Genomic DNA, 15,653 nt, shown 5'->3' with positions numbered 1-15,653 from the left:
ATCTCCCCTACAAATCCAACGATGCGCAGATTCCTGACTCTGAAAGCCTACAGTTCACAATTAAGTTAGACCCGACTAGTCACTCACAGGCATCCTAGTGTACCGCCCCCCCGGTCATCCAGGTCCTTTTTCTAGTGCTCTCCTGGACACAGTAGCAACACAGGCCCACTCCATCACCAACTTCATGATAATAGGAGACCTGAATATCCATTTCGATGACCCTTTAGATACTGGGGCAGCCGACCTGATCACCGATCTGGCGGCTCTCGACCTCTGCCTCTTAAACTCCGGAGCTACACCCAACAAAGGTCACTTGCTGGACCCGGTGTTCACGAGCACCCCCACCATGCAAGCTAGTGAGTCCCTCCCCCTTCCCTGGACGGACCACTTTTTAGTCTCCTTCCAACTACCAGGACCTTTTAGGAAACCTCAAAAACCTCCCACTTACACCAAGGACAGGGCCTGGTCCAAGCTCCCCACCGAAGAATGGGCCAGGACCCTAAAGTCAACTACCCCTGCCTACGCAGAAGATCCGGCTATCACCGATAGTAAATTCAGAGAGTGGATTACTATCTCCCTGGACTCCGTACTCCCATTTAGAACCCGGGAGGACAAAAATGGGAAACCAGGCTCGGCCCCGTGGTACACCCCGGAACTTCGATTACTACGCAAAAATTGCAAGAGGGCCGAACGGCTTTGGAGGAAAGACTGGCAGCACGCCAGCAAGGAAGCTTACAAGAACTCAGTCAGATTATACAAAGCTGCCATTAAGCGCTCTAAAGCCTCCCATTACGACACTCGGATAAAAGAATCCACCAACTCAGCTAGGGAATCTTTCCTAATCGTAAAAGAGCTACTGAAAGTACCAACCACTCCTTCCTCCAACACCCCCCCTGTGGACCGAAGCAACAAATTAGCCACCTATTTCAATGACAAAATTGCCCGTATTTTAGCATCCCTTCCCACTCCCTGTCCCTCTAGCCACATGGACAATGAATCACCCCCCAGCCAGATGGGAAGCAGCATGCGCCCCCAACTAGCGACATTTAGGGCAGTAACCTGCAACGAGGTAGATGTAACCATGGCCAAAATGAAAAGCGGATCACCTCTGGACCCCGCACCTATTAGATTCCTCAAAACCGTAGCCCCCGTCATCGTTCCCACGATCACAGAGCTTATTAACAGCTCGCTTGCCCAAGGATCTGTTCCCGCTAGCTGGAAGAGCGCAGTGGTGAAAGCACTCCTTAAAAAACCCCAGCTAGACCCAGCAGATATGGCAAACTACTGGCCAATCTCACTCCTCCCTGGCATTAGCAAGGTAGCCGAGAAATTGGTCAACGGACAATTGTCTCAGTTTCTCGAGGTTAATAACATCCTACGGCAATCCCAAACTGGGTTTCGCCCGGGCCATGGCACAGATACCGCCCTTCTTGCCGTCATCGAGGAGGCAAGGCGCATTTTGGATTCAGGAGGGTCAGTGGCAGTGATCCTCCTGGATCTTAGTGCAGCCTTCGACACAGTCAACCATCGTGTCCTTCTCCATCGGCTGGCGGCAGCAGGGATCACCGGGACGGCGCTCAGGTGGATAGAGTCCTTCCTTGCCGGGCGCACGTTCCAGGTATGGGACGGCAATCACCACTCGTCCACCCTCCCCCTCACGAGCGGGGTTCCCCAGGGATCATCTCTAAGCCCTACGCTTTTTAATGCTTATATGGCCCCCCTTGAAGACGTGGTGACACCCTTCGGTATAAAAATAGTGAGTTACGCCGATGACACACAGCTGGTCGTCTCCCTATCCCAACTAGACGACCACCCAGACAATCTGGCAAACTGCCTTACGGAAATCCACGGCTGGATGTGTAAATCATCACTCAAATTAAACGGGTCGAAGACCGAAGTTATGCTCATGGGAAAGCAATGGGTGACCATCCCCCCATCGGTCTGGCCAGACGTGTTTGGGGAAATTCCCACCCCGAAACAAGAAATTAAAACCCTAGGAGTCTGGCTAGAACCCGAGCTTTTAATGAAAACGCAAGCGGCCAAAACTGCAGGAACCTGTTTTGTGCTCATGCGTACCACCCGCAGGATTCTTCCCTTACTCCCGCCCGCATCCAGGAAACTCCTAGTCCAAGGGCTAATACTGTCACGGTTGGACTACAGTAACATGGTCTACCTGGGAGCCCCAGAGGCCACCTTGGCCAAACTGCAATGAACACAGAATGCAGCAGCCCGTCTACTTATGAACCTTCCCTCCAGAGTGTCAGCTAAACCTGCCATCAAGGCCCTGCACTGGCTCCCTGTGCGCCAAAGGGTGGAATTCAAAGCCATGTGCACGGCATACAAACTGATCAATGGAGCTGGCCCTTCGATCCTCAGTGACCTGGTAACTCCTTATAAAGCACCCAGATCCCTGCGGTCCGAGAATGAACATCTAGCCAACATCCCCAAATTTAAAAAGATACGCACTGGAGGCCGACGCTTCTCCGTGAAGGCTTCCACCGGATGGAACTCCCTCCCCCACACCCTCAGACTGGAACCCAGTTATCTGATTTTCAGAAAAAAATTGAAAACACTTCTATTCCCTAAATGACGTCCTCCCCCTCTTTCCTCCCTCTCATCTGGATAACAAATCATTATAGCGCGGGGATGCCTTCGGGTCACCAGGCGCTCTACAAGTCGTTAAATAAATAAATTAAATAAATAAACCAGTCCGAGCCTAAGTCTAGTAAGGACAAATCTATGAGTTGGTCTAGTCACCTGGCTCAAGTATAGCTGGAAACCTTCACAGTCTATATATTTATTATAAAACTTGAGTGTGGACATATGACCATTGATAATTGATCGCCTTTGTGACCTGTGCAACAAAAATTTACTTTTCATCTCGATCTTTGAGATATCCCCTGCAGCACAAGGATCGGCTACTATATTAATACCATTGGTTTCCTGAAAACTATCTACAATATACTTTAACCAAGGAATCCTTAAATAATAATCTAGATCAAAACAGTCATTGATTACAAGTCGGTTAAAAGCGGTTTCCTCCTTTAGCCAGATGGAACGCCAGATCATTAAGGGCCGCAAAGATATTAGATCTGATAAATAATCGGCCCCAACTTCTCTGTGGATTAAATCGGTTGGGGCAGAGGTTGGTACGCAGAGTAGCTTTTTGAGGAAGATGTTTTCTTCAGTTTGTAAACAGTCTACATTAAGGGATCCGCAGACCCCTGCCCCATATAATGCGATCGAGACACACCTTGCCCAATAGATCTGCATCATATCACCAATTCGTCTACCACCGAATTTTGAGGTGAATCTAAATACACCATAGGCGCTTTTGGCTATCTTTGCCCGTACGTTTATAAATTCCTGTGACCAGCTTTTATCCCTGGAAAAGGTGACACCTAAATACCAGAATTTATCCACTTGTTGCACTCTCTCTCCATCTATAAAAAATGCATGGGTTTTTTCTGCCTTGCCACACAGGTCATCATATGGATTTTATTCTTATTAATCCATAGATTCTTATCCTTGATAAAAACAGAAAACCGATCCATCAGACGCTGGAGGCCAATAGGGGTCCTGGACAATAACATGGCATTGTCTGCATAAATCAGTGCAGGGACATCTAACCCTTTAACCTGGGGCGCATCCGCTCTGACTGTTTTTAAAATTGCATCCACTGCATTGATAAAGAGGGTAAAAAGCAGGGGAGCGAGGACGCAACCTTGTCTTATTCCACACTTTACAGTAAAATTAGGGGTACACTCCCCGCTCACCCCGAAGCAGACACAAGTTTGTAATTTTTCATACAGTCGAGCTAAAAATATTTTTTTTTCTTCTGGGGCCCGAGTTCTAATAATGTTGCCATAGGGTGGGATGGTCCACCAGGTCGAAAGCACTGCTTAAATCTGCGAAGCAGAGATAAAGGGAGCCATGTTTGGCCTGGGTATATTTTCCAATTATCAAATTCAAATGTATACATTGGTCTAGTGTACCACGCCCTTTCCTAAAGCCGTACTGAGAACTAGCCAGGATCCCCTTATCTTCGGCTCATTCTTCCAACCTGACCAACAGTACTCTACTCATGATTTTCCCCGAAGAGTCAAGTAGGCTGATAGGGCGATAATTCTTTGCGTCTGACTTATCCCCCTTTTTAAGGATCGGAATGATAATAGATTCCCCCCATGACGATGGGATCATGTTATTTACTGCTGCATTAAAAACAATAGTAAGTACGGGACCCCATAACAGCGGGAGAGCCTTATAAACGTCAATAGGGACCCCATCGGGCCCCTGTGCTTTTCCACCCTTACTGGCCCTAATTCCCTGTTCTACCTCGACTAAGGTGAAATTAAGTGGAACAACAGGCCATGGCCTAGAATTTGCTTATATGGGCCAGTGGCTTTGAAAATAGCTGAAAAGTGAGTTACCCAAGCCTCACTGATGACATGGGACATATGTTGTGGGGTCTTATGATTATCCTTAAGGAAGGGGGAATTAACTGTTGTCCAAAACAAGCGGCAATTAGAAGTCTCAGCTGCCTGTGCTAAGTTGTCCCAAGCTTCTTGTTGCAGCTCCCCTTTCCTTTTATTGAGGGCTAATTTATATTCATATCTCAATTGTAAAACCTTCTTCTGAACCCTGGGTCTAGAGACTGAAGCCTGCTTTAGTTGAGATAGTAAAATTGTGCCGGCATGATCAAACCACCCCTTGTTGGTGGTGGTTTTCCCTTTGCCAGACCCAGTAAAAATGGTATCTATGGATTTATTAATACTAATAAAATTCCCTAAAATGGATTCTGAGTCGTTTTCTATGGTCAGGATGTCATTTATTTCCTCCACACATCCTGATACAATTGTTCTCATAACTGTCTCAGATTTCTCCCCTTTCCATCTAAGTCTAATACCACTGGGCCTATGTGGCTCGATGTTATCTATAGTTCTTAAAATCCGCGTAGCCCTACATTCCCAGATGACAGTACCTAATATGATACAGTTATGGTCACTTAATGTGGACTCTTCGATCCTCGGGGCCATACAAAGTGACACAATATTTGAAGAGACCATGACATGATCAATAGAGGAATTAATATTCCTACCGGTATAGGTAGGGATCGTTTGGCCGCAGTCATCTTTAACAAACTGCATAAGCTCTAGGTCATAGATTGAGATGATTTTATTTATCGATTCACCATATATACTGTGTGGGAAATGGGAGGCATCATTACCCGAGTTACTTTGAACCCCACACACCCGGGAAGTTGACATAGGACAGATGGGGGTATTAAAATCACCCACCCATATAAAATCAAAAATAATATTCTCCTCTGCTAGCAGCTTCTCAATAATATTTTCTAGTTCATCAATAACTTTATGCCACATGTTATCAAATATGTTATTATAGTAGTTAATTAAAAGGACATCATGGGCTTGTTTCTCATGTAACCAAAGAATCTGGGAATGAGTCCCAACATTCAGATGTCTAACCACAGTAAGTGTTAAATTTAAAGAGACCAAAATCAGTAAGCCACCCTTTGCTCTTCCATGTGACGAACTCTGTGCTTCTAAGTTACAGGAGGCAAACCCGTCATAGCTAGTTTTTACTGTGCACCAGGTTTCTTGAAAACACAGGATATCATGTGATCTAATAAAATCCGTCCAAATCGACATTCCCCCTTTTGAAGCCAACCCGGCTATATTCCAGCTGACAATTGATATCCCTTTGGTGTTACCAATAGCAGCCTGATCTTGGGTAGGATAACTTCTTGAAATAACCCCCCCACACTTTCACCAGTGTCTATCTCAAAACTTGGATTATCTGCCACTGTAAATCCTTGGTCAACTAGTATCCCCCCCTGTACCACAAGTTTTGGGCCTGGGTGAGACCGCCACTTGAGTTACACGGCGGTCAGTATCCTGTCAATCATTGGTATCCAGGCCACTCAAAGCATCAAACTGGTTTGATACAGGTACTCCAGGAACAGGGAGAATTTTCTGGGGCCTACTATTTGTGAATGTATCTCTATTTATTCTATCAATAGGTTGGACTGTTAGATGGCTATAAAAATAAAGTGGGCGTAAGTTGATACTTTGCTGGGTATAAGGTAATGATGTCGCTCTCATTAGGGAAGAAGTAGTGAGGTGGGGGTTTTTAAAATTAATGATAATGCAATCACCCCTAATGTTTTTATTTGAGTTTCCTATCCAGTTAACCCTTCTCGTTGTGAGGACCTGGTCTGAATAATTCACAGGGAACCCACAATGGTGATTCAACCAGTATACTGATTTATTTTTAAGAGAATCATGGGTTTCAACCTGGTTTGGTTCAGCAGGGGTACATTAGTTAAGACTGCCACATACGGCGCACAGTCAGGCGGTAGGTGGATGGTATGACTACGTTTAAGTTCGGGGTTGATCGTTTCCCTCCCGGGTTCAATACTCGTAGTTTTCTTTTTGCTACTGACTGGTTGCTTACTTTGTGCCGCTAAGGTTACATTATCCCCCTCTCTTCGTCCTACAGCCACTGGCGGAAGTATTTCCGTGATTTCATTTCTGGCTATGTTAGAACCTACCCCCTTAGATTCCTGGCATGCTTTTATTAGTCCATTTTGAATAGATATTTCACCACTCAATCTGGTAACCTCACTGTTCAAATGATCAATTTTTTCATTGAGTGGTTGAAATATGCTTTCAATTATGGTAACCAATGTATGTAATATTTGGTCAAATTGTATATCATTCAAGATCCCTTTGCCATTGCAACCTGTTAGTTCTACTGTACTGGGCAAGGAGGTGGTTTTGGGTCCTTTACCTATATTGTTTGTGCCCCGTTTAGTTTGTATCTTTCTACATGCCCTTGTAGCCTGGTGTGCTGGGGACTTACTGTTGGCTAAACTGTGTATATCACCCTGTATTGCTAGTATGTGTTCTGTAATCTCAGGGGAAGGGGGATCCCGAATGATATACTCTGTGCCATCTCCTTGGAGTTCCGACTGGGGAGAAAGGGGTAACACGGGCATACTACCTACACCCAAAGAAAGTCGCGATCTGCTTGGACTATTTTATCATTAAGCACATTTACTGCGTTAACAAGGTAGGTATCAATTTAGTGCCAATTGGGTTTTTGTTCCCCTTCTGTTTAGACATATTTGTTTATTTTTATAAAGTTAGCTCAGTCTGACCTTTCAATCACATCAACCACATAAATATGTATGCCTCAAGCAAACATTTAGGGCATTAAACCAGCCACACCTATGTGACCCGCCAAGAATATCACCCTGGTTAACCACTGTCAGGACACTTGGCTTCTTCAATAAGAACTCATGTCCCTTCTACGTCCACTGTACCTCAATGCTCATCATCCACAGTAAACTCCTGCTCCAAATCAAAGTCCCTATGGGTTAAAAACTTCGAAAATAAATGCAGAATATTCATCTAAGAAATATTTATTATGGTTCAGAAGAAGGGTATGAAACATATTTTACATGTAGCACTGCGATGAACTCTTGCATGATAAGCTTTGCAAATGAATAGTGCCTATTAGCCAGGTGTAATGTCTACATTCTTGAGCTCGTGAACAAAGACGTTAGACAATGGTCAAGAGTCAGAATAGTTTAATCTACCCTTAAAACTAAACCGAAAACTAGGTTGCATTTTAGTTGTGAGATATATTGGTGCTTAGATGTACAGAACTTGCTTCACTTTATTATGTAAAACATCTTACTGGCTTTTTGCATATTACTTTAAAAAAGGATTACAAATATGCTAGTAAATTAAAATATTACAGCTGTGAAGGGAAGACAGCTGAGATTAGTGGTGGCTGAAGCTTCTGCAGGGCATGTCCACATTACAGTGTGCCCCCACCAGGCCTGCCCATTTGGGCAGGATGAACAGCATGTAACTGGTGGCTCTCTCTGGATGCCCCATTCTTTCCATAACTGGGTTACTTCTCGCCGGATAGATGGCAGGAAAATATACTCCAGCCTGACTCATCAAGATGCCATCCAATTATATAGAAGCCATCCATGTAATGTGTCCACTGTAGGGCCATAGTACATATTCATCTGTTGCCCAGTCTCTGCACTCTTAAATACCTCTGTCTTTCAGGGAAAATTCAAATATGTTGGTTGTGTGCATCACATTACTGGATTTCTATTTTAATCACATAACTCAAAACTTCTCTCTCCTGATCCACACTATATTATTATACCTAACCATGAAATGCAGAATTACTAAAATTGTGGAATCCGCTTTGCTTGCTCGAAGCATAGAAGACTTCGATCAAGGGAATGTTAACTTCTCTGTGGGCTCTTATGTTGAGATTTGGGTTCATTTGTACATGTTAAGCAGTTTATTGGAATAATCCACAATCGTGGTATGCAGTAGTCTACATTATATTGATTCTTACAGGGGGAGAATTAATGTAACTTTATCATCTGACAATGCTTTTCGATTTACTGCTTTTTCCACAGAGCTACCTACATTTTCCCTCTATCCAAATAAACCAATACAATCTGTGTTTATAATGGCAAAACATTTGGTTTCCCTACAAAATACAAATGAAACATTCATAAAACCCACATTCTTACTATCAATCACCCTGACTATATATTTTACGTGAAATTTGAAGTAATAGCCAGTAAATTAACAGGTGAGATTCACAATGTCTTGGTGAAAAATGCAGCAATACTGCTTGAGCAAATTATTACCCATCTAAAAAGAAGTCTGAACCTTGCTTTGCTGTTCTTTGGGCACACCTATTTAAATATATGCTTTTTATGATAAACACAGCTTTGACAGTTGACAACACATATCATTATTGGAAATCCTTTTTGTTTCCTAGAACACTATTGATTACAAACATCTGGGAACATAATACAAGGGTCTGTTTCAAATTAATAATATTTGAATACAAGATCAAAAATAAGTAACTTAACAGGATATCAGAATATTTAGATCACTTTACTCTGAGCAATATCCATGTTAACTAGATGTAGGCTGTCACAATCCAGCTCGTTTCACTTTGTGAACAACAATGGGTTATTAGCTCGTACAATAATTCCATGTATTTTGTATAGTGATACAAAGTCAATTCGAGAACTGGCATTCATTGGAACGGTTTCTCAGAATGTTTGGGGTCAAGCTTCAGGTCTTCTGAAAGGTCATCAGCATGTTAAGCAGTAGACGTTGCTGACTCTCTGTATTTCTTCTCTGTCTTATTCTGTCCATCTGTTCAAGTACCAGACACTGTAATTATTTTACAGCACTTACACAGCTTTAAACGTTAGTTATGTTTGTTTTAGAATAAGTGGTTTGCAGTATACTTCTAGCTGCTATGCGATGCTGTTTCCTTGTTCCAATAGCTTTGTTGAACGCATCTTTTGATAAATGTTTATATATCCTCGTTTTCTTTACCTTTTTTCGGAGCAGCATGCTCGTATCTGAATGCCTATTTCAACTGCACTACAACTGGGTGCGTCTGGGGTACAGCTGATATCCGGGGGAGTGCATATATGCCTGCCATTATTACATAATCCTAAGCATAGCAGATAAGAGTGTCCCCAAGGTCAGTTGTCATTATTGGGTGACACCGACACGGGAACCTGCATTAACAGGAACTGTTCAGGGCAACGTTTTCACCATTATAGGGGCTGGGAGTGGATTGAGGGAGATTGAAGCTAACTGGTGAGTATTGCCCAATGCTGATTCAAATATGCAGATCTTCCAATATTTAAAGGTGCCCCGTGGAGCGTCACAAGTCATACGAGATATGCTCGAAACAATTGCAGTGTCTCTAAAACTTATTTTCCCTAACTTTGTTTCCAGGTCCTTGAGCTGCAGAGACTGTCGGGATGTATCAGTCGTCATAGGATATTCTCAGCTTCACAGCAATTGAGAGGCAGACTCCAGCGGGTATTCACTGACTGCAATTACTTCACGATGAAATGGAAGCCTTGTAGAAATGTAAATGCACAATTAGATCTCAGTGGAAGAGCTACTTCTCGATACTCAAGAATGGAACTCCTTCCTAAAGTGGTTGAAAATGTTGAACAAAGCAACATAAACACCGGCAAGCAGGGGTAAATATGGCAATATTATATTTCTATGAAGCAGAGTCCATCATTTTGTTTACTGGAATCTGCCTAATGGAGATCTGTCCTCTGTCAACAAGATCACTTACTCCGAAATTATCCATAACAACAACAGGAGGGAATTCGGAATCAAGCTTTTTTAAGGAAATACTAGCTTCTACAGGATTAATCTAAACTGTGCAGCTTCCTCAACAGCCTTATATTATATCATATATATAACCATCTTTGTCTCATCATGTATGGGCTGCGCCTTAGTTTTCTCTTGTAACAACTGTGTTAATGCCACCCAGAAAGGCGTGTCCAAATTCACACTCTTCCCTCACACCACCACCTTACAGTCTGCATCTTAAATCGTTTCTGGAAAAGAATTCTACCTTATCACTCCTGTTCTGAAAGTGATATACTGGTTCCCACTACAGGCCAGAATCAAATTCAAAGAGCCCTGTCTATCAAACAAAGTCATTCACTACGCCCAGCCATATTACCTAAGATCCATTTTAGGCTATCCAGTGAAAACAAGCAACTAGAAGCAAAGACATTCTCCAACTTGAATATAAAGGACGAGAAACATATTTCAAACATTTTCTAGAGCAGCTACTTCTCTCTATCAAATGAGAAGTCAAGATGACCTAACGATATTTCACAACACAAAATAAAATAAAGGAATACATGAACTAGAAGCCAACAATGACTCAGACCCTCTGCCACCTTCCATTCTTTCTCTTCCATACTTTGTATTTCAAACCACCCTTGACCCCTGCCCTTCTCTCCATCTCATTTCTGTCCTTGCTGTCCTTCCACTCTCCTTCCCAAAATATCTCCTCTCTTCACTTTTCTGCTTCGTTCTTCCTCTTCCCACTCTACACATGCTTTCCCCTGCTCTCTGCTCTGTCCCTTCACCCTTGCTCCTCTACATCTTTTTCTGCCACCTCCTTCTTTTCCCCTTGTCTGGCTCCACTTAAATATGCCCTATGATCCCCCTCGAACCTCATCGACCCGCTTTTCACCTTCTTTTTCTCTCCCAAAACTCTGCTAAAATACACTCCCATGATGCCTCCAAGTCTCCTCTCTTTCCACCGAATGCCCTCTCAACAATCTTGCCCGATCCATCCTTAGTGCTGTCTGTATGCGCGGTACGACTGTAAAGGAACCTCTGGCTCATACATAAATGTAAACAAACCATTCTGTCTTCACTCGTCTGTTCTCAATGTTAACACCATGATGTTATATAACATGAGACAGTCCGACTCCACAGTTCTGCTCCAATGTAAAGTCTGCTGACACCAAATGGTGGAGTGTGCTTTAGAACAAAGCAAAATAAAATAAACACAAATAAAAACATACTCATACCCGCCAGGAGTACGCTGGCGGAGGCAGGCGGTTCTGGTAAAGGTGGCGCACCACCACATATACTTAGAGACGGAAACCAGTTTGGGCCTTTGCCTCATTGTCAAATCGGCTTCCTCTTGAAAAGAAAGCATCTGGAGCAGGACTACCGGTACAGGCAGCACTGGCATAGGTTGCATGAGTGGTGATGGGAGTGATGAAGAAGGAGGTGAGACTTTTTATAACTTCATACCTGCCACCTTCATCTGCTATCTCAGCTCATTCCTAGAAGACCACACAGCATCCTCACCCAAGTGGAAGACTAATGTCTGGGGCTTATCTTCTGCTTTTTTGTGCATTGATGTGTTTGTTCTCACCCTCAGAGGAGTGCTCCCTCTGCCATGAGTGTCTGAGGTTTTGTCCTCCCACTTCCACTCCGACATGCTCCCATGTGCTGTGTGATTGGCTCAATCAAGAAAATGAGGCTCCTGGGTCCATTAACAAATGTGAAATTGCTTCACCTCCAAAACATGCCCATGAGTGCTTTCTCACTCTCCTTAGAGCCAGGGTGGCGAGCCTGAATAGGTCTACACTATGCATGGTGCCCAACTATAAAGTGGGGACTGCACAGTATCCCAACTCCAGTGCAAAGCAGGGAGGAGGCAGCAAACTTCAAATCATAAGGGACAAGCCGGGTAGCAAACCCTCTCTCGTACCAAGCATGGGGTACCATATATGGTCCTGCACATGAAGCACCAGCTATGGTCAACCCCAGCAAGATGAGTGAATTATAAAGCATTAATCTTATGACTGATTTACCTAAAATGGTGTGTGTACTTTGAAAACTCAATTTTGTAAGGGTTGTGATTTCATAAATATAAAAAAGTTATCAATTAGGTGTACAGCAGGACTGACTCACCTTTTTTTGGGCACAAACTTTGATACGCTGGTTCTCCCTTCTCATTCACTTCTACCTTCTTCCACCTGTTGGGGTACTTCTTGTCCATCTTTACCACCACTCTGGGTCCCTGTTTCTTGAGAAACAGAGAGCTGCCAGCCACCTCCAGTAGACCATCGCTATCATGGCAGGACCATCTGGGTGCTTCGGAGCAGTTGGTGAAGATGGCAGGGCGTGAGTGCTTGGCAGAGGAGTTGGAGATACCCAAGCACTGGGCTGACCTCACGTGGAGCAGTTTCTCATCCTCCGTCCACATCCACTGCTGGTTCTGGCTGGTCACGTTGCATATGCCCACACTCACTACCACCTTACTTCCAAGGATGCACTGTTGTTTCTGGACGTGGACGATTAGAAATCCCTCTGAAAGATAAAAAACATTACATATCAAAAAAAATCCCATGCCCTCTATAATAAAAATATCCAAACTCTACTACACATTGTCATCAGGCATGCTCCCTTTCTGATACAACAAGGGGTGGTGATGGACAGAGTTTCTGAATTAAGCAGAATACTCTCACCCAGTCAAGAGATCAGGGCTAGATCCAACACCGTTTTTTAGCTCACTGCACCATCCCAGCTCAGAACCTGGCTATATGCAAATTAGTCTGTTCCTGTCCCAGTGCATGATGGGAACAAGGCAAACCAAACTACCAAGCCAATTCTTACACTGGGAAGGAAACAAGCTTCCGGGGACCGGTTTCTGGCATTTCAGCCGTCGTCGGCCCGGCTTGCTTGAATCCTGATGGTGCAATGAGCAAGGGACTCACATCTGAGTATACCCTTCCACGCTTATGGTAGACAAAATATTTAACAACAAGTGGTGGTGATGGACAGAGTTTCTGAATTAAGCAGAATACTTTCACCCAGTCAAGCGATCAGGGCTAGATCCAACACCGTTTTTTAGCTTACTGCACCATCCCAGCTCAGAACCTGGCTATATGCAAATTAGTCTGTTCCTGTCCCAGTGCATGATGGAAACAGGGCAAACCAAACTACCAAGCCAATTCTTACACTGGGAAGGAAACAAGCTTCCGGGGACCGGTTTCTGGCATTTCAGCCGTCTTCGGCCCGGCTTGCTTGAATCCTGATGGTGCAATGAGCAAGGGACTTACATCTGAGTATACCCTTCCACGCTTATGGTGGACAAAATATTTAACAACAAGGGGTGGTGATGGACAGAGTTTCTGAATTAAGCAGAATGCTCTCACCCAGTCAAGAGATCAGGGCTAGATCCAACACCGTTTTTTAGCTCACTTCACCATCCCAGCTCAGAGCCTGGCTATATGCAAATTAGTCTGTTCCTGTCCCAGTGCACGATGGGAACAGGGCAAACCAAACTACCAAGCCAATTCTTACACTGGGAAGGAAATAAGCTTCCGGGGACCGGTTTCTGGCATTTCAGCCGTCGTCGGCCCGGCTTGCTTGAATCCTGATGGTGCAATGAGCAAGGGACTCACATCTGAGTATACCCTTCCACGCTTATGGTGGACAAAATATTTAACAACAAGGGGTGGTGATGGACAGAGTTTCTGAATTAAGCAGAATACTCTCACCCAGTCAAGAGATCAGGGCTAGATCCAACACCGTTTTTTAGCTCACTGCACCATCCCAGCTCCCAGAATTAAGCAGAATACACCTAATTTGCATATAGCCAGGTTCTGAGCTGGGATGGTGCAGTGAGCTAAAAAACGGTGTTGGATCTAGCCCTGATCTCTTGACTGGGTGAGAGTATTCTGCTTAATTCAGAAACTCTGTCCATCACCACCCCTTGTTGTTAAATATTTTGTCCACCATAAGCGTGGAAGGGTATACTCAGATGTGAGTCCCTTGCTCATTGCACCATCAGGATTCAAGCAAGCCGGGCCGACGACGGCTGAAATGCCAGAAACCGGTCCCCGGAAGCTTGTTTCCTTCCCAGTGTAAGAATTGGCTTGGTAGTTTGGTTTGCCCTGTTCCCATCATGCACTGGGACAGGAACAGACTAATTTGCATATAGCCAGGTTCTGAGCTGGGATGGTGCAGTGAGCTAAAAAACGGAGTTGGATCTAGCCCTAATCTCTTGACTGGGTGAGAGTATTCTGCTTAATTCAGAACCTCTGTCCATCACCATCCCTTGTTGTTAAATATTTTGTCCACCATAAGCGTGGAAGGGTATACTCAGATGTGAGTCCCTTGCTCATTGCACCATCAGGATTCAAGCAAGCCGGGCCGACGACGGCTGAAATGCCAGAAACCGGTCCCCGGAAGCTTGTTTCCTTCCCAGTGTAAGAATTGGCTTGGTAGTTTGGTTTGCCCTGTTCCCATCATGCACTGGGACAGGAACAGACTAATTTGCATATAGCCAGGTTCTGAGCTGGGATGGTGCAGTGAGCTAAAAAACGGTGTTGGATCTAGCCCTGATCTCTTGACTGGGTGAGAGTATTCTGCTTAATTCAGAAACTCTGTCCATCACCACCTCTTGTTGTTAAATATTTTGTCCACCATAAGCGTGGAGGGGTATACTCAGATGTGAGTCCCTTGCTCATTGCACCATCAGGATTCAAGCAAGCTGGGCCGACGACGGCTGAAATGCCAGAAACCGGTCCCCGGAAGCTTGTTTCCTTCCCAGTGTAAGAATTGGTTTGGTAGTTTGGTTTTCCCTGTTCCCATCATGCACTGGGACAGGAACAGACTAATTTGCATATAGCCAGGTTCTGAGCTGGGATGGTGCAGTGAGCTAAAAAACGTTGTTGGATCTAGCCCTGATCTCTTGACCGGGTGAGAGTATTCTGCTTAATTCAGAAACTCTGTCCATCACCACCCCTTGTTGTTAAATATTTTGTCCACCATAAGCGTGGAAGGGTATACTCAGATGTGAGTCCCTTGCTCATTGCACCATCAGGATTCAAGCAAGCCGGGCCGACGACGGCTGAAATGCCAGAAACCGGTCCCCGGAAGCTTGTTTCCTTCCCAGTGTAAGAATTGGCTTGGTAGTTTGGTTTGCCCTGTTCCCATCATGCACTGGGACAGGAACAGACTAATTTGCATATAGCCAGGTTCTGAGCTGGGATGGTGCAGTGAGCTAAAAAACAGTGTTGGATCTAGCCCTGATCTCTTGACTGGGTGAGAGTATTCTGCCTAATTCAGAAACTCTGTCCATCACCACCCCTTGTTGTTAAATATTTTGTCCACCATAAGCGTGGCAGGGTATACTCAGACATGAGTCCCTTGCTCACTGCACCATCAGGATTCAAGCAAGCCGGGCCGACGACGGCTGAAATGCCAGAAACCGGTCCCCGG

At 44.5% G+C, this 15,653-nt stretch overlaps 1 protein-coding gene across 1 annotated transcript in view; it reads right to left on the bottom strand.

Annotated features, from left to right (window-relative positions):
- PTPRB (protein tyrosine phosphatase receptor type B) overlaps positions 1-15,653 on the bottom strand; it is a 471,570-nt gene that overhangs the window by 426,401 nt on the left and 29,516 nt on the right. The window contains exon 2 of the mRNA XM_086921879.1: positions 12,336-12,734. Coding sequence (XP_086778005.1) covers positions 12,336-12,734 — 399 coding nt within the window. The remainder of the gene's footprint in view (positions 1-12,335; positions 12,735-15,653) is intronic.

This window comes from Lissotriton vulgaris, chromosome 1_1, assembly GCF_964263255.1.
Source record: "Lissotriton vulgaris chromosome 1_1, aLisVul1.2, whole genome shotgun sequence".
NCBI classification, from domain to species: Eukaryota; Metazoa; Chordata; class Amphibia; order Caudata; family Salamandridae; genus Lissotriton; species Lissotriton vulgaris.
Note: the sequence above shows the minus strand (reverse complement) of the source record. Positions and strands in the feature narration are given on the sequence as shown.